General features: G+C 33.4%; 2 protein-coding genes across 3 annotated transcripts; one reads left to right on the top strand and one right to left on the bottom strand.

Moving 5' to 3' along the window:
* The first annotated feature begins 9,877 nt into the window (after positions 1-9,877).
* LOC133307753 (uncharacterized protein At5g08430-like) lies at positions 9,878-17,621 on the top strand. Of its 2 annotated transcripts, XM_061508306.1 has the most exons (8): positions 9,878-9,919; positions 10,445-11,196; positions 12,348-12,451; positions 13,221-13,280; positions 13,505-13,555; positions 14,755-14,825; positions 15,988-16,373; positions 16,868-17,621. In XM_061508306.1, the coding sequence occupies exons 2-8, from the start codon at positions 10,530-10,532 to the stop codon at positions 17,293-17,295; spliced, it is 1,767 nt and encodes a 588-aa protein (XP_061364290.1). In that variant the 5' UTR covers positions 9,878-9,919; positions 10,445-10,529; the 3' UTR covers positions 17,296-17,621. The 2 variants fall into 2 exon arrangements, with proteins under 2 accessions (XP_061364290.1, XP_061364291.1); XM_061508307.1 differs by lacking the exon at positions 13,505-13,555.
* Positions 17,622-21,172: 3,551 nt separating this feature from the next.
* Positions 21,173-25,134, bottom strand: LOC133307765 (eukaryotic translation initiation factor 6-2). The gene is made up of 8 exons (XM_061508316.1): positions 25,009-25,134; positions 24,060-24,116; positions 23,797-23,893; positions 23,580-23,665; positions 23,325-23,369; positions 22,563-22,693; positions 21,674-21,784; positions 21,173-21,598 (listed from the first exon to the last, which is right to left on the bottom strand). The coding sequence occupies exons 2-8, from the start codon at positions 24,067-24,069 to the stop codon at positions 21,341-21,343; spliced, it is 738 nt and encodes a 245-aa protein (XP_061364300.1). The 5' UTR covers positions 24,070-24,116; positions 25,009-25,134; the 3' UTR covers positions 21,173-21,340.
* Between the last annotated feature and the right edge of the window lie 632 nt (positions 25,135-25,766).

Consider the following 25,766-nt stretch of genomic DNA (forward strand, 5'->3'; position numbering starts at 1 on the left):
AAGAGAGTTCAGGTAGAGAGAGACTTTAGAGAGAAGGAGAGAAAAATGCTGTAGAGAGAGAATGAAAATTGCATATGCAATGGAATAAACAAGATCTAGTGACGTCAAAAATTTTGCTGCACTAGTGTCGTCTCGCCAAGTGACGGCATTGAAGTGCATGGCTGACATGGAGGGCGGTTACGATAAACTTGGTGACGGGATTAATCATGTCAAGTCTTTCTACGGCATTGACTGCCTTACTTTGGTTAAACATTTGGAAAGTGCTTTAACTAAGTGTATCTTTGCATTAATGTTCTTAGATGGGTGCTTTTGCCCTTATTAAACTGAACAACTCTTTACCAATTTATCCACCTGTTTGATATTCATACCATATAAACTTTAGATGCCAAATTTTCAAAGGGGTTAACAACTTTGACAATCCCAACACTTGATCAGTGATAGCGAGATGGGGGTTGTTTGAAGGATGCCACCCTCCATCTGTTAGTCATAGGAGTAAGTATATATTTTCTTCTGGCTTCTACTATATCAACTTGCATCAAACTACGTGTTTCTAGTTCCCCATACCATTTCCCATTTGTTCATAAGTTCTCACCCTTCTATCTTCCACCTTATTTTTGTCCTGAGTCCTAATACTTAGGCATCCTTTTCCAAACTGTAAACTAAATGATTTGAACAGATTGGTAACAAAATCACTTCCTACATGACCCTTATTTGTGAGTCCTCATAGGCTAGACTTTGGTTTAAATAAGTCAGGTCTATGTAAAAAAAAACATTGTGTATGGCCTGGCCTGTGTAGGCCTTAAATTATAAGTTTGGTCTGACCTATATTTAAACGATAAAAGCCTTGTCCTAAGTTTGTTAGCCTGTTTAAGCCTATTAAACATTTAATGATTAAAAAAATAACTAAAATAATATTATTTTATTATTCAAAATTATTAAAATAATAATTTATTTATTATATTTCAAATAAATAATATGATATAGGCCGGCCTGTAGGCTTATAGGCCCGACATGTACAAAAAAAAAAACCTATGACCTGTTTTTTAAATAGATTTTTTTAAAAGTCTAGGCCTGTTCTATTTTACTGTTTGTAATAGACCAAGTCTGACCTAATATAAGCAAAGTCGTAGGCTCATGTAGGCTGTCCTAGCTCGTTTACACTCCTACCCACAATGATTATAAAAAATCCTAACAAATACAACTTGTATCATCATGGGGCTACCCCTCTTTAGGTTGTGCCTTCAAAAAAGAGCTACTTACGTAAGCAGTTCGATTCAGGAATAACATTTTCCTTGTCTCGCTAAACTTCTTCTGTTTAATAGAAGTGATCATTTTAGAGTATGTGCTATTGATATCTAGGCTTTATTTTTTTTTACAACCGAGTGATAGAAAACCAAGTTAGTCTAGTTTGAGTTTTTCCGACCTAGAGAGGATAGAGATGTAGACAAAATCAAATGAACTGATCTGAGAATCAATTTGAGTCGCACCAAAAGAATCATATATTTTTTGAATAAAAACTAAATCATTTTCTTCGAACCAGTTTGATTAATTTAGGTTAAAAATTGAACCGATCTGAACCATATTCACTCCTGGAGTATGCAAACAGTTTGATTTGTCTGATCGAAACACTTTTCCAGTTCAGTTCAATTCAATATAAAAAATAAACCAAACCGAATAGCAAGCCAAATCAAACCATGCTACATTTTTTAGAACCGTTTTAAAAATTGAATCAATTTTCAAAACCAATTCGATTTATTTGAATAGAACCATTTTTTCGATTTAGCTTAGTTAGGTATAAAAACCCAACTGAACTGAAGCATACACAACCCTAATAGAGGAACCGTCCCAACATTATTTTTCTCTATTCCTTAGAATTTATACGTAGATGTCTGTCTATTATGGAGCTATCTTTAGCGGTAGCTCCGTAACGTGTTAATAATGTCTTATTTAAGACTTTTTTTTTCAACCGAAAAAACAACTTAAGACTTTTTTTTCCAGTTGTATATTAGCTTTTTGGTTCAAAAATAATGCTAGTAATTGTTACAGAAAACATTGCACGAAAGATTTGTTTTCACTATTACTGAGACTATTTATTATTGAGTTAAACTTGGTTAAATGATATGAATATAATGTTATGAAACCACTCACTCGTGAAGAAAAGAGAAAGAAATTATTGTCTATTTGGACAATTATCTATTTAATTTTCACATTTCTTGTTATCCAATCATAATTAATTATTAAGCCTTCTAGCAATTTCAAAAAAAAAAACTTTTGGATGCGGATCCTCGCGAGTTCTTACGAAAATAGAGTGCAATTCCGATCTTTCATTTCTATATAATTGTATTTACTCAAAATGTTGCCACCTCGTTAAAATTTAAACATTCTTTCAATTACATAAAAAGTCTGATGATAGGATATTGTACCTATATTTTTTATGTCTACTCTACTTATTTAGGATCAAAATCAAATAACGATAACTCAGTTGGTGTTAGATAATTGAGCAAGTGAAGGTGAAAGTATGTGTTCGATCCTCTCCAATATCATCTTTAGAAGGAGTTTATAGTCTTAATTCCGGGACCCGCCCCGAATCAAACTAGCCGCGAAACTATGAACTGATTGGTAGGGGTGTAAATGGGCCAGGCTGGTCCAGCCCAGCCTACGGACCGGCCTACATTGAGCCCAGCCCAGGCCAGACCTTTCAGAAAAGTAGAGTAGGCTTAGGCTTATAAAAAAGTTTTTCTAATAAATAGGCCATAGGCCAATTTTGTCAAGCCCGGCCTAGAGCCTTGTAGGCTGGCCTATTTAATTTATTAAAATAAAATAATAAAATAATATTTATTTTATGTGGCAAAGACACAAAGTACCAAATACCAATATCTCTTACTTTTTGTGCTATTTTATTTTATGAAAGAAAAACTTGTCTAATGTCTCCAAATTTTACATGTTGTTGCAGCTTAATACCATGGAGCAATGGGTACCTTGCTGGATTATGATGTTACTGATGAAGATCTTTCAATAATACTCTTCTTTCCATTGTCTTGATGGTGGTTTAAAGATTTTTAGATGAATGACATTCTCTTGTAGACTTTATTTCAGCATCCAGTAATTGTATTTTTCTTATTTTTCCCATTTCTTTGACTCTATTCCTCTATGATATACATTCTAGAGCTGAGGTATTATGTTAATTCTTTCTTGTTTGTCATTTTTTCCTTATGAGAAGTACTAGTGCATGCATGAATGGAACTTTCTTTGCTCTATACAATTATTTTTTTTGCTTAGTATATATAGTGGGAGGCCTACAAGGCCTGTAGGCCATGTCAGGCTTTCTTATTTTTGAAAATGGGTCGGGCTTGGCCTACAAATAAAGCCTTTAATAGGCCAGATAGGCTGAATTTTTTTTGACGTAGGCTTGGGCCAGGATGGCCAAAGCCCAGCCCAGCCCATTTACACCCCTACTGATTGGAATATCTCCACAAACAATAATCATGGGATCAAAATCTCAAGAGAAGAGAGAAAGCAAGAAAGTTAGTTAAGATTCTGATCTAACGGTATTAAAGATGAATAGGTAAGATAGGCATGAATAAAAGGTAGGGGTAGAATAGGGGTGTAGAAACGGGTTGACACGACACGAATTTGACACGACACGAATACATCAACACTAATACGACACGAATTTTTATTCGTGTCAAAATCTTCAACACTGACACGACACGAATTTTTTGCGGGTTGACACAACACGACACGAATAACACGCAAAATAAAGGTCAAAACAGTAATTGACAAAAAAAATTAAAAAAATAGATCGAAATTAAAAAAATTTAAAATAATAATAATAATAAATTAAAAATATAATAATTTAAAAAAATACGGGTCGACACGAACACGAATACATCAACACGAACACGACACGAATTTTTTACGTGTCATTTTTTCCCAACACGAACACGACACGAATTTTTTTGCGGGTCAACCCAAACACGAATTTTCGTGTCGTGTCGCGGGTCAACCCGCGTGTCAAAACCTATATTGACACCCCTAGGGTAGAATATCATATCTCAAAAGTCTCACCTAAAACAATTTATGTAGCGGAAAAATTGGCACTAAATTTATGTTTCTTCTTAATACTCTTTTAAAAAAATTAAAAACATAATTCTAATCTCTTTTATAAGATAAGATATTATACCTATTTTTTTTATTCCTACTTTATTTACTCATTTTCAACGCTGTTACTCAAAATCTTAATAAGAGATAGAAATGATGAAAGTTAGTTGAGACTTTTATATAAGAAGACTAGAAAAAGTAGCATAAAAAAAGGGATGGATTATTCGGACTACTCTTATTTTAGCTACCTTTACCTACCTCTCTTATAATGACCCTAACTGGTAAATCTTAGTTAGAGATTTAATTTAAGGATTTAAATGCCATAATTAGATTCAGTGAGCGATTTCGAGTATTTTGACTGTAATCATGACTATGTTATGAACAGTGCGTTCTGCCGGAGAATTTACAGTTTTGTGAATTAACCGGTAGAGCTTAAATGAGCAAAATGATTTTAGGAACATAATTTGACAATTCTGATGACAAATATGAGTTCAGAACGAAAAATTGTATAGTCTGGCACTTTTCGTGAAAATCTCGTGAATAGTGTTTCTACCGGGTATTTTGTACTGCTGTTTAAGCAACGGGTAGGTCCAGAAGCAAATAATTGATGAAATAAGAATAAGAAAGTCCAATATATGCCAAACAAGTCAATATGGGCCCAAGGAAACGATAAGTTAATAAGTTTTAAGTTCAGAAGTAAACGAAGTACAGTTAGTGGTTCACAGTGCATTTCGTCAAAAACGGTGCAGAAACCATACTGTCAATTAAGAATATTGTTCCTTAGGAAATAAAAATTAATGTAAATGATTTAGAAAAATAAAAATATGTTTGTAGCCTTAAGTGAGTTTCGAGTCAGTTTAAGTTAAAATACGTGATAGAAAAACATCCGATAAAAAGAGCCACATGTGCCTATATAGCCTTGTCACTTAAATGAATCACTATTCATTTCAGAATTTCTTCTTCTCTCTCTTGGATGGCCGAGCTGCACTTGTCAGGGGGGGCTTAGGGTTTGTTTTTTCTTTCTTTGATTTCTAAATCATCCATCCACCAAATCCAATGACCCACCACATGAAATTGATTGGAAACCACTCAATGAATCCATTCCACCTATCCATTTGAGCTATAGTTGAGTGTGTGAAGAGTTATTCCTCCTCTAATTTTTGAGTTACTATTCATTGGAGGAGAAAAAGTGAGTTTTTGATGGAGCTTGGCTTGGAGGTTGCTTTCTAGGCTTTGGGAAGTTGATTAGTGGTAAGAAACCTTTGTTTCCATGATGTTATTTTGATGGTTTGTGTCATAGAAATTGTGAGCATGTGTTGGTGTGAAATAAATTAGTTTAAAATTTGAATTGATGATGGATGGATGATGTGTTGGATATAGGAATGTGGAATAAGCATATGAACATGTATGAAAATTGGAAAAAAAATCCCATGGTGACATACCCTAGATTTCGGCCTTGATAGGGTAATTAGGGGTGATGCACAAAGATTTATTGTATGTATTGGGAAGGTTTAATGTGCTTGAATAAGAGGAAATTTGATGAGTTAGTAAGAATGTTAAATTTGAAAAAAAAATCCTTTGAAACATACCCTTGATTTTTCGGCCTTGAAGGATTTAAAGAGCTTGAGATTCCCAAAAATTAAATTGGAACTTGGTATATATATATATATATATATATATATATATATATATATATATATATATATATATATATATTTATGTACGTGTAGTTGTTAAATTAAGTGAGGAAAATGTATTGTAAAAGAGAAGGATCCTTGGAAATTCCCTTAAAGGATTCGACATATAGGGTGTTTAGGGAAAGATGTTGTCATATTTTATTTTAATAAAATATGTGTGTTACAAAGTATGAAAATGATAAGTCATGAAGTGAAATGGTTTGAAAAGAAATCATGGAAAAATATATTGATTTCCTAATTTTAGGCCCACGGTCCTTTAAAGTAAAATGCTATGATTTATGTTGGAAATTCGTAAGGGAATGGATGATTAAATTAAAGAACACCAACGGTTATAAAGAGGTCTAGACTTGTGTATTGGCATAGGATTGGCAAAAATGCAAAGAAATGAAAAGAAGCGATAAAATGTATGCCTTATGTGAAAGCTAGGCATGATGGCATTTTATTAATTGGTATTTGTGGATTCTTGCTCTAGGTGTACCTAGGGACTAAAAAGGAATCAGAATCTCTTGAAGATATATAAGTAACTTGTGCAACAAGTAAGGGTATTGGTAAAGCTTCAAGAGGTAAGCTCTATGTTTAAGGAGTCTTTTCCTGCTTGAGTGCTCCACCATGGTTAGTGAACTATGGTTGGACTGTATGACTGTGATTTAGATGCTTTGTATAGATGCATTCATATAGAGTTATTTGATAACATGATATGTTTTGCTTTGATATGACTTCTGTAATATGATTTCTGTAACAATCTCTGGCCATTGATTGTATAGTACCCGGATGTCCGCTTTGGGGTCCTCCCTCGGGACTGATGGTGTACGCCTCTGATATGTCTGGTTCCGCTTTGGGGTCCTCCCTCGGGAACACGTGCGTTGATTTCCGCTTGGGGTCCTCCCTTGGGAATGACGGCACACATCTCTGATATGATATGGATATATGCTCTGTTCTGTTATGATATCTGTTATATGTTGTATTTGTATACTCTGTATCTGACTTTCATGCAGGAGTGAGCCAGGGGTATGGAGAATTCTCTATAAACCTGGAGCTTATTGAGATTTGTAATCTCACCCCTCGTTGGGGACATATTTTCAGGTGCCTAGATTCCCGGTGAGTCCTCACTAGGCAGGGACGCGACACGTGGCTGAGGCAGTTGACGGATCGGATTTTGAGTGGCTGTAGGCTACTACTTTTTGGAAGTATATTCATGTCATTTTGTATTTCCGCCTTTGATGGATCATGACATTGATCCTTTATTTTGTATATGGCCTGTATATGTTTTGTACATGTCTGTCAGTTTGATGCATGTACATTTGAGTATTCAGGCACGTTATATGATGATGTAGTATTCAGTTATGTTTATGTATTGGACTGCATGTTGTTAGATTAGCGGCACTGAGCCAAGTTATGCATGCGCCCATGGATGGGTATCTGATTATATTTGCATGACTGGTACTTCTGGATTGATGTGCTGTATAAACTGTTATCAGGAAATGATTCTGAGTGGGATTGAAAAATCCCCAGTTGTTCGATTTATAGAGGAAACTCTGTCCGATTTTCGTTTACGTCGAATGAGAATTTAAAAAGAAAAAGAAAAAGTTAGCTCGTATTTTCGTAAGTTAAGTCTTCCGTTGTTTCTGTTTATATCATATGCATGTTAATTGAACCGGCTCGAGACGGGGATGTTACATTGGTGTGGATACCTCTTCTAGTGTGAGGCTTTTTGTGGGGTGTCCCAAGAAACAAAACCGTGAGCCTGAGGGCAAAGCGGAGAATATCATGCTACAGGGTTTGGGGCTGTTACATTTGGTATCAGAGCCTGGCCCTGGACCGGTGTGTACAGCGGGGACGTTGTATTCCCAGTGGGGGAGGATGTAATGTCCCACATCGGTTGGAGAGGGGAACGAAGCATGACTTATAAGGGTGTAGATACCTCTTCTAGTGTGAGGCCTTTTGTGGTCCCAAGAAACAAAACCGTGAGCCTGAGGGCAAAGCGGACAATATCATGCTACAGGGTTTGGGGCTGTTACATCTCTCAATACCATTAGATTTTAATTTCATCCAATAATAAAGATTTATGGAATAAAATAAATCATTTTACCCATCTCTTTCTCCTAATTGCCTCCCATCTTTTTTGTCTCCTCCCTGGTGATGGAGACACCGCTTTGATTTGCAAAAATTTCTTCTCGTAACATGTTTCCTTCAATTTGTTTCATTTTCAGTGAATTTTAACATAAGATAAAAAAAAGTTTAAAAGGTTGCCTACCCTTACTGGAATTGTTTCAAATCTGCAATTTTCAAACATACGAAGCCGTGAGCTTTTTGTGGGCATGATACCCAACTTTGTTTCATCTGTGTTTGATGTTTTCTATCTTCAATTGTGTATAAAAAAAATGTTTTTCCTTCTTCTGCGTTGTACGATATCCAAAGTTCTGCACTGTACACACCCAAAGCGTCTTCTTGTATGAAATTGGAGAGAAAAAAGATGGAACTGTAAAGAACCTTGGGATACACCATCCCAAAAGTTAGCTCAAAGGGTAGGAGTACCCAAAACTTTATAAATGTCATATTAGTTGCACATACAATTAATGTGGGACTATATATCTCAACACGCCCCCTCACACGAGAGCCCATTGGACTAGAAGCGTGTATATTGCACTGGGCCAATTTTTGGTTTACCTTTTTGTGCTTTTTATTTTAATTTCACTTTAAAGTGGGGGCGGTGAGGATCGAACTTGTGACTTTATATTCATTTAAGCTCTGATACCATGTAAAGAACCTTGGATACACTACCCAAAAACTAGCTCTTGGGATGGTGTATCCCAAGGTTCTTTAGTGGAAGGCAATGAAAAGAAAAAATGTGTAAAAAGGTTTATTTATCCCGTAAATCTCCATTGTTAGATAAAATTAAAATCTAATGGTACTGAGAGGGGTAGCAAAGGTAGGTAGAATAAGAATAGATGAATAACCTATCCCAAAAAAAAAGATAAACATAATATCATATTCCCTATTTTATATTAAAAAAAAAGTTTAATCTTTTTATATAAAAAATAAAAAACAATAAGCATGAGTGCAGATGAACTTTTAAAAACATGACTTTTTTATGGCTTGCTTTTTTAGAATGAATTTTTTTGGAAGTTAAAGTTATTCTATGGTTGGATAAATAAAAAATGGGAAATAGTTGTCTTATGTCACATAAGACAATTATCTTATGTTGCACACTAACGGAATCTTGTGCCCATTTTTTCTTTCATATTTTTTTAAAAATTATGGCCCCATGATTTTGTTTCCTCCATATAAGATACTTATCTTATATTTATCGTATGTGATATAAGATTAATAACTCCAATAAAAAATAATTTTAAATAAAAATTATTTTGATGTTAAAAAATAAAAAGCACTTTATATATACGTAATTATCAAAAATATATATATGTGATGGTAGTGGTAATAATGAAGTGTAGTTGGGATAAAATTAAAATTTTAAAAAACTTAATTGACTCTTGGCTTTGGCTTTTTTCATAAGTAAGAAATCCTTATTTTTAAATTTCTATTTTATTTTTGAATTCTGCTTTTTTTTTTAAATGTTTATCCAAACACATGAAATGACTCAAAAGTCAAAATGACTTTTATTTTGAAAAAAGGCAACCTTTTCAAGAAAAAAGCCCATCCAAAATACTCCATCTTAAAACCCAAGTTCAAATTCCACTTGTATTATAACACATGTTTAATCTAGTACACTTACACATCGGAGTGACGTGGCAGCATCAGAATATATATATATATGCTTATACGTCATTAAAAGCAATAGTAGAAAAAAGAACATATTCAGAAATTTTTTTAACACAGTTTTTAATATATATTTATTACCATTAAATGATTTCCATATAAAATTTATTAAATTAATATAAAAGAAACATGTAATAATATAAAGTATAAAAAAGTCAAATAGAGTAATGCATTGATAACCGTTTTCCGTTAATTATGCAAAAAAAATCAATTTAATTTCTTTTACCCATTTTGCCTTTTGGGGCATTTAGTTAATACTTCTTCGGTTCCTTGTATTGTTCAAAAATTGCTATTCAGTGAGCAACAACGCCAACGCTGCTTCAGTCAACACTCTCACTCTTTCGGTAAATTTTCTCTCTCTCTCTTTCTCTCTTCTTATTCTTCTATGTCAATTCTATGTTCCCCATGTTTTCTTCTTGTTCTTAATTTCGTTGGTTATTACGATGTTGTCGGTCTGGTTTGTTTCGTTTTGCTTCTGAAAGTATTCTTTTTTTTTTCTTCTTGTTATATTTTCTGATTCTTGGTGCTTTCGGTTCTTCTTTGTTTTTGGTTTCAGCAATAACAGAAAATGTATGTTCGATGTTTTCTTTATGGGACTGTTTTCTGCTGCCAATTTATGTCTCTCTCTTTTTATTTCATTCAATTTTTTCTTGGAGATTGAATGGTATAAGTATCAGTGGAGAAAGATTGAATGTGTTTTTTTCTTTTTTTCTTTTTCTTTTTTAATTTTCTTGTTATTTTTTCTGATTCTCAGTTCTTTGTTTTAGGTTTCAACAACAGAAAATGCATGTCCAATTATTTATTTATTTATTTTTACTATTTTCTGCTGTCAACTTATGCCCTTTTTTTCCAATTAATTTTTTCTTAAGAGGTTCACAACAGAGAAAAGATTGGAATAGAGAAATTTGAGAGGTAGAAGACTGAGTATCAGTGGAGAAGATCGAATTTAGGGTTATGATAAAAAGGATGGATGATGAAGGTCATGTTGATTCTTTCTGGAAGGAGGAAATTAGTCAGAAGGTTCAGACTCCTATGACAAAGAAAAGGAAATATACAAAAAAGAAAAAGGAGTATGATGGATGGGGATCAACTTCCCTTATTCGGTTTCTTGGATCCATTGGTAGAGACACAAGCAATCAGATGACTCAAAGTGATGTCACTAAGATTGTCAATGATTATGTTAAGCAGAATGGCCTTCATCATCCTACGAAAAAGAAAAGAATTGTGTGTGATGAGAAGCTTCATTTGCTGTTCAGAAGGAAGGCCATTAGCCGGTTGAAAATTAATGACCTGCTTGAATCACACTTTGCTGAGAACTGTGAGGAATCTTCTGATGATATTTTTTCTAACTCAGAAGATGATGCGTGTGAAACACCGAAAACGACAGGTTCAGAGAGGAAGAGTCATCCGAAGATACCGTTAATGGAAAAACCAAGGAGCTGCTTCGCTGCCATCATTCCTGACAACATCAAACTTGTTTATTTGAAGAAGAGTCTAGTTGAGGAGCTTCTGAAGGACCCTGAAACTTTTGAGACTAAAGTAGTTGGAAGCTTCATAAGAATCAGAAGTGACCCAAATGACTACCTTCAGAAAAACCCATTCCAGCTTCTGCAAGTCACAGGTAATTTGGCTGTTGTGGGTTGATTATGACATTGCATTATAATAAATGCGTTTTTATGACTTTAAAATGTACAAGTTGCTTTGAAAGGTATGCTCATCAACTGCTTAATTTTAGTACATGTGCTTGTCAGAAGTAAAAGCAACAACAAAAAGGCAAACCCAAAAGTACTTATTATCTAATCTTTTTTGACATCGTTAGTATAGATCACATGCATTGTGAAGAACTGGAAAAGTAGTCAAGCGAGCCCTAATTGAACAATTTGGACTATTCGCAATGAATGACAATGAATAAAATAACGTAATCCATTAACCTCATGTCGGGTGCAAACTAAAAGGTGCTTGTTATGTACTCTTTTTTTAAATCAATAGTATAGGTCAATACAAGGTGTGAAAAGTCCTAATTTAATGATTTGGACTAGTTGCAATGAATGACAATGAACAAAACTATCTAATCCAATAACCCTATGTTGGCTGAGATTCAAATAAATGAAGAAAACCAAATTGTTCTTATCACGTACTCTCTTTTGACATCATTAGTATAGGCCATTTGTTGGGTGTGATTAATCCTAGTTGGACGATTTGGACTACTCGCAATGAATGACAATGAACAAAACAATGTAATCCAATAACCTCATGCCGAGTGGGATTCACATAAATGAAACAAACTCATGTGCTTATTATGTACTCTTTATTTACATCATTAGCATAAGTCAATGCCAGGTGTGATTAGTCCTAATTGAACAATTTGGACAATTCTCAATGAATGACAATGAGCAGAACAATCTAATTGAATAACCTCATGTCAGGCGTGATTAAAATAAATAAAGAAAACTAAATTCTTCTTTTAGTGTCCTCTTTTTTGACATCATGAGTATAGGTCATTTGTCGGGTGTTATTAAGCCTAATTGAACGATTTGGACTATTCACAATGAATGAAAATGAACAAAACAATCTAATCCTTTCGGTTTGCAATTAATCTTCTATGGGATCCTTCCTGGAATTGTTTCTCTTATGTTGCATATTCATCTACTATTTATTTGTGAATTTGATATGCCAATTGACAGTTGAATATGACAAATGTAGAAAAATTAGACGATGGAATATATTTCTTCTAATTAGCTGAAATACTTTTTTTTTGGGGCTATCTTTCAGGTGTAAAGAAGAGCTCTGAAGTCGAAGGGGAAATTCTCCTACAAAGCTCTGGTTTCATCAAAGACATCAGCATTCACATGCTTTCAGATGTTAACTTCTCTGAGGTACAGTTGAGTTATCTTGCTATTTTAGCTTTATTTGGTAAAAATTCTGCACTCTGTCAGTGAGAGCTAACTCAACTAGATAGATCAAATTCCATTTACTCAAAGGTCTTAGGTTCAATTCATGCTAGTGATCCTTCATTGGTAAGTCTTATCTACCATTTTAAACAGCTTGTGGCATGTCCTGAACTTGGAATCGGGAAACTTTTCCTCTGCCTTAATTTTCATGTACCAAAATAAAATAAAATTGTAAACTCTGGTGCTAAGCCAAAAGCGTTATGTTCTCTGTCTGTATCCATCTTTCTTAACCAATTTTTAACAAATGAATGCAATAATGATGGATTATATCATTGACAGTTTTAAATTAGCACATGTTAACTGGAAGTTGATGGTTTATTTGCTGTTTCTGACTGCTGATTCTCTACAGTACTATCATTTTGTATCCCACATAATATAAATTTTTAATAATGCATAGTTAAATTATAGATATGATATGTGTATCTTTTCTGGCAATAGTTATGCATGAAAATTATACCAAATGCTAACTAAAAAAAAAAAAATAACACACACACACAATGCATCATAATGGAATTATAGTAAAACAAGGGCTCTTTGACCCATTTGGGGTTTTTATTCCTTTAATTTTTCAATCTGGTATTTGATTGGGGGGGGGCTATTCTTTCAATAGAGTGACGCCCCCACCCCCCTTCCATTGTATCTGTATAATTCTACTTTTAAATTTTTGGGTTTTGACCTGTGACTTTGGTTTCAGGAGGAGTGTGAGGATTTGCAGCGAAGAGTAAAAGACGGCTTGCTCAAGAGACCTATGGTTGTAAGTTCTTTTCAGTGCTTTGAATTTTTTTAAAATAACAAAACTCCTGCAGCACGAGACTAATCTACTTCTGTAAATTGTGAACTGAAAAGGAATGTAGAGAACAGTGTGTTCTTTATACATTAGACTATGAGAGTCTGTTTTACCCTAAATACTATATCTGATGCTTTAATGAATCTGAATATTATAACAATACCTTTTTTTTTTGGTTTTATACATGGTAGGTAGATATAGAGCAGACGGCAAGAGTATTGCATGAGGATATGACTAAGCATGTACGTACTGAACTATTATGGAACCCTGTGTTTCAATTGCTTCATTCTTGTTTCAGTTTAGTGATTTTCTCACAGTCGGTTAATTTGCACTTTTTACGTCTGTCAAAACACCAGTCCTTTGGCACAGTAAATATTAAGATATACAAGAAAAAGGGAAAAGATACAGAAACAATTGATCAAGAAAGTAGGACATCATATTAGCCATCTGTATTTGCATGAGAATTGTTCTTTGCTCCATATTGTGTGGATATCATTTAATGAACAGATCGATATTATTCTTATTTACTAGGCTGAATTTGCAATGAAACAAGAAGATACACAACACAAACAATGAAACAATGTGATATATAGCTTTATAGGTAATTTTTGCTTTCATAAGTTAAGCAGCTGTAAAAGAATGGGAGCCTTGGCACAACGGTTGGAGTTGTCATCATGTGACCTAAAGGTCATAGGTTAAATCAAGTAATCAGTCTCTTGCAAATGCAAGGTAAGACTGCCTACTATATAGACCCACATAATGACTCTAACCCTTCCTTGACATAGCTGGAACTTTATAGATCCAGGTTGCCCTTTTGTTAAATTAATCAAGTAGCTGTTGAACTGTTGTATCTTGTGTATCAAAAGAGAAATCAAGTGAGATAGCGCGCTATTACCAAATTTCTTTTGTAGATATATTAGCATCTTCAAATTCTGTTGTGCTTGTGAGTGCCAACATGCAACAGTTACATACTCTGTTCAAATCAAAATGTCTTCCTCAGTTGCTCTATTCTGTGCTTGGACATAGCTTTACCGTTTTTAATCAATTAACCCGTGTTGATTGATTGGCCTCGCTTTAGGGATATCATGTAGTTTTTCTTTTATCACCCCACGTTCAATGATAGGTGTACGCTAAATTTGTCAAGCAACCTTTGGAATAAAGAAAACTTTTGAATTTAAGTTATGGAACTTCTTAGATACTGTTTAGTATTTATACATCCTAGCCATACCTTAGATATACTTAATGTACTTCTTGATGTTTGTCTGTGTTTAATATCAATGCTTACATATTTATAATTTTATATTATACATGTCCTGTTTCTTCAGTGTGTTGTGCTTTACATGTTTGTTTCAAATAAGAATTCATGTTTACGCTTTTGATATTTGGGCTTGGATTTTACTTAACTTTAATGCTTTCTTATTATATGGTGAATCTGTTTCAGTGGCTGCCAAGAGAACTCAATCGGTTACAAAATCTTATTGATCGAGCTAATGAAAAGGGTTTGCGTAGAGAATATCCTTTTCTGATATTAGATGATAACTTTTTTCTATATTGTGGTAATGTCTCCGTATTTATTTTTTGCATCAGATGATAGCAACATGTGGTGACGTATGCTGCTGAACCTATTTAACATATCGCACTACACACTTTTTATACGACTAAATTTGTTCTGTAGTAGATACTGTATAGATTGTTAACTGTATTATTAGTCATAAATAAAAATCATTGGCTGTTTATGGCAATCATAGTCGCCAATGGCATCTTCATAATCCTTGCTTGTATTGATTTCTTATTTATTTATTTATTTTTTAAAATAATGATACTGATTTGCTCATTCAACTATTGAATAAATGAAATAAAATCTACTCCTTTCATTGTTTTTTCAAGCCACTAAAAATCTTTTGGACACTTGACGATTACCCAATTTATTTGAGTTATCAAATCAATTCTTGTCCAGTCCTTCTGTATTTCATCTGTCAGTTGCATAATTCTTCCTTAATTTGTCTAATATTTTCTTATATAAATTCTTTCAGTGTCATATTGTAGGATAATTTTTAAGGTGATGCATCTTTTCTGATAAGAACCACATTATGAACCCTGGACTTTTACTCAAATTCCAGCCCAACCCCAACCCCAACCCCCTGAGTTAAGCCCTGGTAGCATGTAAGTGGAGGTTGCTTCTGTGTTTCTCTTTGAAGCAGCATGCAGATTTATGCATAGCACAAATGGATACCACCTTAAAGATGTTACTCGTCTTTAAAGTAATGCGTGCTAATTACATTAAAGGGTTTAATATATCTCATATTGTAGAAAATAATTTTATCTCCTACATACACATAAAACTGTATGGAACCTATTTTTTTTTTTCTCTCTCTCCTTACCATGATCCCACATAGGTCCTGCACACTTTTATGTATGTATAGGAAATAATTTTATCTCCTACAACATGAGAAACATCAAACCTTACCTTAAAATCCCTTTTATGGCTTGGACTTTCTTTCAGTACTGTACACACGATGAGAAATTTATAGTGATGAACATTTTCCATTAGGATTCTGTCTGATCATTATATACATTATGCTAAATACTTTATATAGAGATTCTTTTTTAGTCAAAAAATGTAAAAAAAAAAGATTTTCTATAAAACAAAGATTCCTTAATTGATTGGAAGTACACTGGATGAGTACCTACAAAAAAGGGAGAAGCTTCAGATTCCAGAAGAACAGGAACGTTTATTGCATGAAATTCCTCAAGTTATTGCAGAAGATCTAGAATCAGAATGTAAAACACCAATTGATCCAGAGATAAAATCAGAAAACGATTTACAAGAGTTATGGCAGATTACCAGTACAAAAGCATCTTTAGTGACTGAGGTCCCAAAAGCAGTTGCAGATGGTTTTCTATACAAGGCTACAAAAATGGATATGGCTGATCTTGTAAAACAAGAAAACAAATCCCCAAAGTCAATTGCCAGTCTGAATAGAGCATCAAAAGTTCCTCTATTCAATATGGCAGTGGACAGCACTCTGTCGAATTACATGTCTGGTGACACTGCTGCAGGTTTGTTATAAAGATTCATCTTCTTCCATGATCTCTTTTTTAAATATAAGCCTGTAATTTATCTGTGAATGCGCTTGATGGAAATACTGCAGTATATTTTGTTTGGTGGGAAGTGTGCTACATTTATTTGTTGTACGTCAAAAGCACCAAGGATAAGCCATGGGAAGAATTTTACTTGGAAAATATGGGCATTCTGCTCATCCAAAGACACCACAGTATAGCATATTTACCTACCAATGAACTTGGTCAAAAGGAAATGCTCCAATTTCTGTGGTCATACCCAATTTTACTGGAAAGTTCAAAGTGTCTAATTCCAAATGTAACTAGTTGCTGGGAAATGAACTTCAAGATAATGAAATGATTGACCCTATCATTTTACCCAGTACATGTCTCACATTGTTTTTTTCTTTTATTTTTTGTAATTTTAGAATAATGTATCTCTTTATAGATACCAACTTACACATCCTAATGACATTCATTGATGTTCTTCGCAGAGCATCAAAGGTCTGGTATGCCTGTTCAACAGCAGCAGCCAGAGCGACAGACAGACTCTGCATGTAACAAAGAAGGCATGTCTAAGCCAGCTGAATCAAATGATGCTAAGATCTCCGAAGGACCCTCGAACAAGCAGGTACGGCCATCTCAGGTTGAGGTTATAGAATTGAGCGATGATGAAGATGATGATGACAAAAATGAAGAACCAAGCACTACAAAACAGGTTCCTGATGAGCAGTTGAAGTCCTTAAAGTGGCATTACAGAGATCCCCAGGGACATGTACAAGGACCCTTTTCCTTAATTTCTCTAAAACGTTGGAGTGATGCTAGCTACTTTTCTCCAGATTTCATGGTTTGGAAGTCCGGTCAAAGCCAAAATGAAAGTGTACTATTGGTGAATATTCTATCCAGATTTTTCCGCTGTTGATCATATTTCATATGATGCATTTTGGTATAGGTCAATAATTCTGTTTGATTCTTGGGCAACCGCTAATCTGCAACTTAAAATTGCAACAAGGAACTCTTGCCCTCTAATTGAATCATTTTTGTTTCCTCTTTCGGATAAAGGTGGTATTGATGCTGATGTCTCTTATAGGCTGATTGTAACTCAGGTGTACAATAGGAAGAATAGGCTGTATGCAGACAATTCTAGCACTATAGAAGGTAGGAAGATAGTGGGTATATTTTTTGAGCAACTATTTGGTGAAAGGAAGAGACTGTGCTAGATGTTACATTGTTCTTACTATTTCCAGTTCCAGTATAATTCTCAATACATTTTCTGTTTTCATTTTCACTTTCTATTTCTATTACTCTCCCTTGCATGTCTTCCTCATTATCTTGCCAAGATTAACTATTAATGGTTAATCATTCATGCATGATGCTTGGAAATGTTAGATTGCTTGGAGAATGTTGTACTATGTTGCAATGCCCCAGAGAAGGCTAAGGTTGTCCCAAGCTGGTGTTTATGGAGGCTATAGTGAAAAGTATGAGCTTGGCAAGGAGGTCAATGAGCTAATATTAGTATACTACGGGCCTGTTTGATTACTTTTCTTTTTTAAACAGTTTTTTTATTTTCAAAAAAAAAAAAAAAAAAAAACTTGTTTGATAAGACCTGTTTTATAAATATGGTTCTAAAAATTATAACTGTTTTTTAATTTTTAGAATCAAATTGAGAAAATATACATGTTTGATTGTGTTTTGGTTTTTTTGTTTTAAAACTATTTTGTAGAATAATTATGGAAACAGTTGTTTTCTATGTTTTTTTTGTTTTGAAAGTTAAAATCCAAAACAGAAAACAAAAATAACTCAGACATGTTTTCTAAATTTGATTCTAAAAACAAAAAAATAATTACAGTTTTTAAAAAAAAAAAATTACAAAACAGGCTTTATCAAACGAATTTTTTGTTTTTTTGTTTTTTTGTTCTGAAAACTAAAAAACTGTTTTTAAAAACACTAATCAAACAGAGCACAGTCTTATTTGTTTTTGTTTTGTGTTTTTGATTTTTAACTTTCAAAATGAAAAAAATACAGAAAACACATATTTCATTAAGGGTAAAGTGTTTGTCGTTTTAAGAGAGAGATAGACACAAAATAATATTTTTTATTTAAAATTTAAATTAAAAAAAATCACTCACCTTCTCTCTCATGATTTTCATTCTTTGTGTTTATCTCTCTCCTAAAATGACATAACTTATGTCATTTAAAATGAAAAACATCAAACCCTTTCATTAACTATTCTACAAAATAATTTTAAGAAAAAAAAAAAATAGAACACAATCAAATAGATTCTACATACTATACAAATTTGTTGGGCCGGCCTTGCCATTGGCCCAAACCCAACTACAAAACTTCCTTTTCATTGGGGCCAAAGACATGCGATGCTTGACAACTTGACATATCCAAAAGATTTTCTTACGAGAAAAACAAAATTCTAAAAGATTTGAAATTTGATTCATTGTCAATGATCGATCAAATTTATTCAATGAATATGCCAAATGAGATAGAACTACATTGTAAAGGTCAAATGAATTTATATAGTGTTTTTTTCAAAATATATCATTAATTGAAGAAATTATTAATAAACGAAAACATTTTTTATTTCGATGTGTCATTAGAGAAAACTATCTTGTAGTCGTAAACATTTTATTTTACTGTTCATAACTGAATAACAAAAAACTTAATTCAGAAGAAAATTTTAAGAATAAAGATGTGGCAGTTGTACCAGAGTCAAGTACAATAAATAAGGTTTGGGGTGATTTGAAACATTCGATTTTTTTCAATCTCAAACAATCTGATTTGAGAAAGAAAGTGAACAGAGTACATTTTCGGCACTACTGATACTTATTCTTTACTAGAATTATAAATAAATGAATCTTATGTGACATTAAAAAAAAAAACTTGTTAGTGGTTTTTTTTTTTCTAGTATCATTTAGTGTTGCTGAGTGCTAAGTACAATGGAAGAACTGGAGAAACTCACACATCAACAAAGAAATTAAACTTTCAGCTTCCTTAATAATTATGTTAGATCAAGTTTCACAAGTTTAATATTTCTTAACGATACGCGACTCGATGTCATTTTGGAAATCTGGAGTGCATATTACTGATATTGCAAACTGTTGAAGAGTTACCGTCAAAATGCTCTCGTATGTTTTTATTCTGGTTCATCCACATCAGACCAACTAGATTAGGTTAAATGTGATATTGGTGTTAATCAAATTACTCTCACTTGGGTTTATTGTTTGTCATGTCACATGACATAAGTTTATGTCATGTCACCCTAAAACTACATCGGAGTTCGAAAAATTAATGATGAGCATTTTGGTATTTTTATTTATTTATTTATTGGAAAAATATTTTCTCATGTCGTAAGAGAGTTATTTTCTCCTAGCAGTGATCCTTCTAAATGTGTGCAATATTTTCTTTTGCTTTTTTTATTTTTTTAATAGATGTGAACCCCACGTAAGATGTATCTACAACATGAGAAAATTTTCTCCTACCGCATGAGAAAATCGAAACCCTTATTTATTATATGAATTTTATCAAAGCACCCTTCGTTAATTCCCCAAACTCCTAAAACAACATAAGTTTAGGGTGACAACATAATTTTATGTCATGTGACATGATAAATCATATATATATATATATATATATATATATATATATATATATATATAAAAATCAAAAAAGATCAACGATTCTGATTTGTAAGCATGTGACATCATTGATCTTTTTTTATCTAACGGCTCTTAGATGAGGTGTCAAATTTAAAATTTGACACTGGTGTCAAATGATCCTACTTCATATATATATATATAGAGAGAGAGACAGGATCCTTTGACACCGGTGTCAAAAAAAAAGTTTGACACCTCATCTGAGAGCCGTTAGATTAAAAAAAATCAACGATTCTGATTTGTAAGCATGTGACACAATTGATTTTTTTGATTTAACGGATCTCACATGAGGTGTCAAATTTCAAATTTGACACCGGTGTCAAAGGATCCTGCCTCATATATATATATATATATATATATATATATATATATATATATATATATAATTTACATTTCTGCAGCTATTGTACGTGCAGCAGTTAAATACTTACCATATATATACGTGAAAGCATTAAATGTGAAAAATCGTAACCATACACCTGTCATTGCTGAACGTTTACATTTTTGCAGCTACTGTACGTGCTCAAATACTTGCCATATATACGTTAAAGCATTAAATTTGGAGAATCATAACCATACACATACACTTGTCATTGATGTACGTAAAGCAGCTGTAGAAATGATTTTACCTATATATGTATATGGGTCAGAATCATTTTACACCAGTATAAGTTACACTCTCATTCTTGACCATTGATCTCATTTATATCTAAGGGCTCTAATTTTTTAGTAATATAAATCATTAGATACAAGTGGATCAATAATCAAGATTGAATGTAAGACTTATAACTCTTACACTGGTGTAAGAATATCCGGCCTCATATTACACCAGTGTAAGAGTTATAAGTCTTACACTCAATCTTGATCATTGATCCACTTGTATCCAACGGCTCATATTACTAAAAAATTTGAACCATTAGATATAAGTAGGATCAGCGGACAAGATTAAGAGTGTAACTTATACTGATGCAAAAATGATCCTAACTCATATATATATTCTTTTGAAGGTGTGAAGTTTATACTTTCAAGAAGAAATTCAAATATTTGCCCTAACATGGCTAGTCCGATTGCTTCAAATTAAACCGAGGCTTTATTGGACCCATATATGCCTTTGATTTATGGGTCACATCACAACAATTAATAGTTGATATTATATGATATAACACAATTAATGAAAAGTACAATCCATGATTAAAATATATATGTTCACACTGCATAAGAAAAAACTATCACCAAAACTTAAAAGATCTTAACAATGAGCAGTCTTACATTTTTACCAAAAGAGAATACTATTACCACAGTTCAGACATAACTATCAATGAGTGATTTCCTCATCTCGTCCACAATGGCACTAGGTTGTGCTTCCCTCAGCTTGAAAACACTCTCAATCACAGAGAGCTCTGTAGCTGTGGTGTCTGAACCGCAAAATGCTGTCCAATCATTAACTGTCATTCCAGCGGCTATTACTTCACTGCCCCGGTTCACAGTCCCAGCTACCAAAGGAACCTGAAGAAGTGTAGAAAGTTCATCCAAGTCTTCTATGGAAGTATGGGGATGGACCTGCATCAAGTATATTGTCAAAAGACAGTATAGATGTTTAAATTATGGATTTCATGAGAATATTTTTTTACTCACCAAACCACCTCTATTGGAGAAGGCACAGAAGCTACCAACAAGAATATTACCAGCAATGGTTTGCCTAAAAACTTCTACTCCAAGAACATCTGCAATCATCTCCTCAGTCTCCTGAACAAATACATTACATTGAATACTAGAGCAAGCCAAGAATCATATATAAAATTCAAAAGATAATTGAGAAAAACGGTGACGGATAAAAAAGGGAGAGAAAATGAAGCTAGGGAATACTTTTAATGGTAAAAGCATTGTGTTAATAATGAGCCCTATATAAGAAATTAGCTCCCCGTGTATCGCAGTAAGAAAACCCATTTGGCAGACAAACAAGACTTGATAAGGTCCTTAACAGAGAATTATCTAGTATAACAAATTAAGTAATAAACAAGGATTTGTTTGATTAATGAAACCAGCATTAGCTACTAGCCAAAATAATCTTTTAAGGTTTTTGTCATCATTCTTCATTCTAAAATGCCAACAAAAGGGACTAAAAACTTAATAGCTATTCAAATAATCTTCTTGTTCTTTTGACAAAAACTTTAGTTCTTATTAGTGTATAATAAATACACAACCCTGAACCCAAATCCACATCCGAATCAGAATGACTTTTACAGGCCACATAACATAGGGTGGTCAAATTCCCTAGGCTTTGATACATGCTAGTAGGCCTTGCAACGTAAATTTTGCATTTTCTTTTCAAGAAATTATTTACAGTTTAAGGTGATCAGAGATTCAGAAGACTAGCAATGTATATGTGATAATTTGTCCATTTCCTTATTCATCATCCTGCTTAACGTGAAAATATGAGTGTCTCTTCAAATCAATTTCGGATCCTAAACATGAATAAGAGATTAGTACAGAAAAAAATCTATAATCCAAAATAAGAAAATACCCTGTCAAGATCAGTGTGAGTAAGGGCCACATGGTCATTACATGCTATACAATTTCCCAGAGCAGATAATCTTTCTTCTATTCGCTGAACAACAACTTGATCAGGTAGACTGTTTCTCAAATGTTGAAGTTCTTCAGCAATGACCGTGTCAATAACATCAAGTACCATAAGTCAGTATAATATCATAACTGATGTGGAATAATATACCACCAACAAAGATGAAATATAAGATACAAGAGAAAAAAAAATACTGTCATAATCCAGAAAACCCACCCACATCGTAGAGAATTTGTAAAAAGGAGACAAATAAGAGCTGATCAAACCCAGCAAAAAAACAGAAAAAAATGCTGAAAGGGCTAGAGACTAGTGTGTCAAAGACTCAAAATCTTTACAACATTGGCTAATTGGATAAGCCGCAAGACAACCATCAAACATCCCTCCCTATAATTTGGTAATTAAACCGGTAGATTTTTTTAAATTATTTTCAATTAAAATTAAACAGAAGCAGTAGGTTTTAATATTTTTACAGAAACAGGAGTAGTTATGCACCATCTCATCTGTGCTAACAGCAATCCGAATCATCAGTCAAATGGCAAGTAACAATTTGGCATATTTTATTGACAAAGTCAATGAGGTGAATTTATTCTTTTGGGGAGAAGAGGAGTTACAAAGACATGTTAAAAGTGCATAGCACATGAAATTAAAACAGCATAAAAAATTACTGATAATCAAAACAAATATATTAACAAAAATAGGAGTCACCTTGGTCTGTGGTGGTATGGGGCACGAGAAGGCCATTCTTGTTTCCTGTGAACCAGTAGAAACGTAAATTAATTAGGTCCAAAAAATTGATAATGAAAAAAATAAGAAACTGGTGTAGACATCTCTTTCTTTGTTAACTAATATAAGTTGAAAGAGGAAGAAATAGGATGGAGACATCTCAGCCATGATATAAACTAATACAGTAATACTCCATGGGAAACAAAGAGAATAAATGAGGGTAAAGGAAAACTTTACCAGCACAAAGACGACCAATAATACGAGTGCCACCAATGGATGTCTTGACCACAGGGATAACATCTGCTAACTCTGATTCAAACATACTGCATCGAGCAACATATTAATTTATTCATTCAGAGAACTATCATAATGATTTATTTGTATTTGGTATCAAATACAAATAACTGAAATCTATACAGAAATATACTTTCACTAGCAGAAAAAAAATGAAAACCTGTAGAAATTTTCAGAACCTCCAATGGCTACCAAACAATAGGCATTGGTAAGTTTAGAGAACACTCCAACTTCACAAGAATTCTCAAACTGAAGTCCTGGTGCAAGAAACTCATAACCATTCAGTATATTAATTTAAAAGTAAAAAGGATTTCCACCAAAAAAGACCATAAAGTAATAGACACATTAAACAACAACAGATATGAACAAACTCCTTAAAAAATACAGGTTCAACAATACAGAAAACATATATGTCCCACTTACTAGTTGCCATGATTGAGAATGACAGAAATCTTTGACCAAAGTAATCAAATTGAAGATCTGCGGTATAAGAATTCTAATCAGAAAAACAAAATAAAGGAACCATGTTTCATGTGAAAATAAATTCAAACAATGTGGACAATATACACCAAATATCTAATCATTTACAAGCCTCACATACTCAATCTCTCTTCGCAGTAGACTCTACAATAAGGTTTTGAAATTTGATTGTTAAGACAAAACTTTTAAGAAATAAAATTGAGAAATGTGGACGCATAAAGATATGTGATTATGCATAACCAAACTATTTGGTATGAAGGGGTCAGCGTCTTTTAAACCAACTCTCCGATGCAAGCAATAGGTTACATGCTCACATATTAAGTAAATGGAGCTGATTTTCACCAAATTGGAATGAGGAAAAAAAAAAGATTGATATCACCACTAGAAACTTGTCCATTCAAAAATGTCTTAGGTTTCTAGGCTCAAAAATTAAAAACATTTCCCCCACTGCATCTTTTAGCAATTTCCATGTTGGAACATCCAAAATCTATGAACACACTCCCTCCCCCCCCAACCAACAAAAACAACTCCTACCATTAGCAATGTTAAGTATGAGAACCCTCAAAACAATCAGCTCCTAAAAGTGCCTCAGCTGTAAAGAAATCAACTTTGAAAAACCCCTCCTATTCATTTTATCCTCATAATGTGTGCTACTGAAATGTGAAAAAGGATCAATGTTTTTTGTGTCAACATGCTTCATATCTATAATTTCATCTCAACAACGCAATCAAATCAAAAGTCACGGCGAAGATCAGTAACAAAATAAAGACAATAAATTTACATTAAAATTGGAACCCCAAATTCCCAAATAATCCATAACCTAAATTGGGGATATTGGTTTCAATCTCAATCCAAAGAAGAGTTGGTTTTGCAATCATGAAGAAGAGAATACCTGGTGCAGCGTCTAGGGATGAATGCGCACGGCGGATATAGCGGCGGGGGCGGCGTATGAGAGGTTGCCGGAGAGAGAGAGTTGAGGCTGGCTAGGGTTATTTGTCTTTTAAACCACTGTGTACCGTGGTCTGCACGTTTTTTTATTTTATACAACAATATAATTAAAATGGGGAAGGATATATTTCTAGGGATAGGTTATTGTGCCTACTCCTATTTTACCTACTTTTGCCTACCCCTTTCATTACCGTTCGATTACCATCTCATCCAACGATCCATATTTGTGATATAAAATAAATATTTTTTTCCCTTTTTTTTCTTCTCACTTTCTTCCATACATTTTCTCTCTCCTCCCCTTTCTCTCTTCCTCTGCCATATACCTAATTTTTTTCCCTTCTGCCGTCGTGGACCTCAATCTCCTGACAAACTGTTCGATTCTAATGATATTTTTAATCCTTATAAATTAATACGATTGAATCGATGACTAACAAAGAAGTTTTGATGTGATTCAAAGCGGTGGTGCCACAAGGTCGATATGTTCACAGAATCCTCCTTGTCTCTGCTTCAATATGTCGATCTGTTCTTCCACATGATAGATACTCTTAATTTCTAATAATTAATTGGCTATCCGTATTAACATAATTGTTGGAATGGCACCAATTAACCCTTTTTCCAGATTTTTCCAATATCAATTTTTTTATTCTTTAATTTTTTTATTTATTTTGAATCTTTTCCAACTCTGCACATATCTTTTGAATC

This window comes from Gastrolobium bilobum, unplaced genomic scaffold (genome assembly GCF_033153095.1).
Source record: "Gastrolobium bilobum isolate Gb01-03AN ecotype WA unplaced genomic scaffold, APGP_CSIRO_Gbil_v1 utg6313, whole genome shotgun sequence".
Classification (NCBI taxonomy): Eukaryota; Viridiplantae; Streptophyta; class Magnoliopsida; order Fabales; family Fabaceae; genus Gastrolobium; species Gastrolobium bilobum.

What these genes read in the sequence shown, in the direction of transcription:
- LOC133307753 (XM_061508306.1), top strand. Translation starts at nt 10,530, where the DNA reads ATGATAAAAAGGATGGATGATGAAGGTCATGTTGATTCTTTCTGGAAG. An exon ending in ATGAGGATATGACTAAGCAT is followed by an intron (nt 13,556 to 14,754) that starts GTACGTACTGAA and finishes AATCTGTTTCAG; the next exon opens with TGGCTGCCAAGAGAACTCAA. An exon ending in GAAAAGGGTTTGCGTAGAGA is followed by an intron (nt 14,826 to 15,987) that starts ATATCCTTTTCT and finishes GATTGGAAGTAC; the next exon opens with ACTGGATGAGTACCTACAAA.
- LOC133307765 (XM_061508316.1), bottom strand. An exon ending in GGTTCTGAAAATTTCTACAG is followed by an intron (nt 23,666 to 23,796) that starts GTTTTCATTTTT and finishes TGCTCGATGCAG; the next exon opens with TATGTTTGAATCAGAGTTAG. An exon ending in TATTGGTCGTCTTTGTGCTG is followed by an intron (nt 23,370 to 23,579) that starts GTAAAGTTTTCC and finishes ACTGGTTCACAG; the next exon opens with GAAACAAGAATGGCCTTCTC.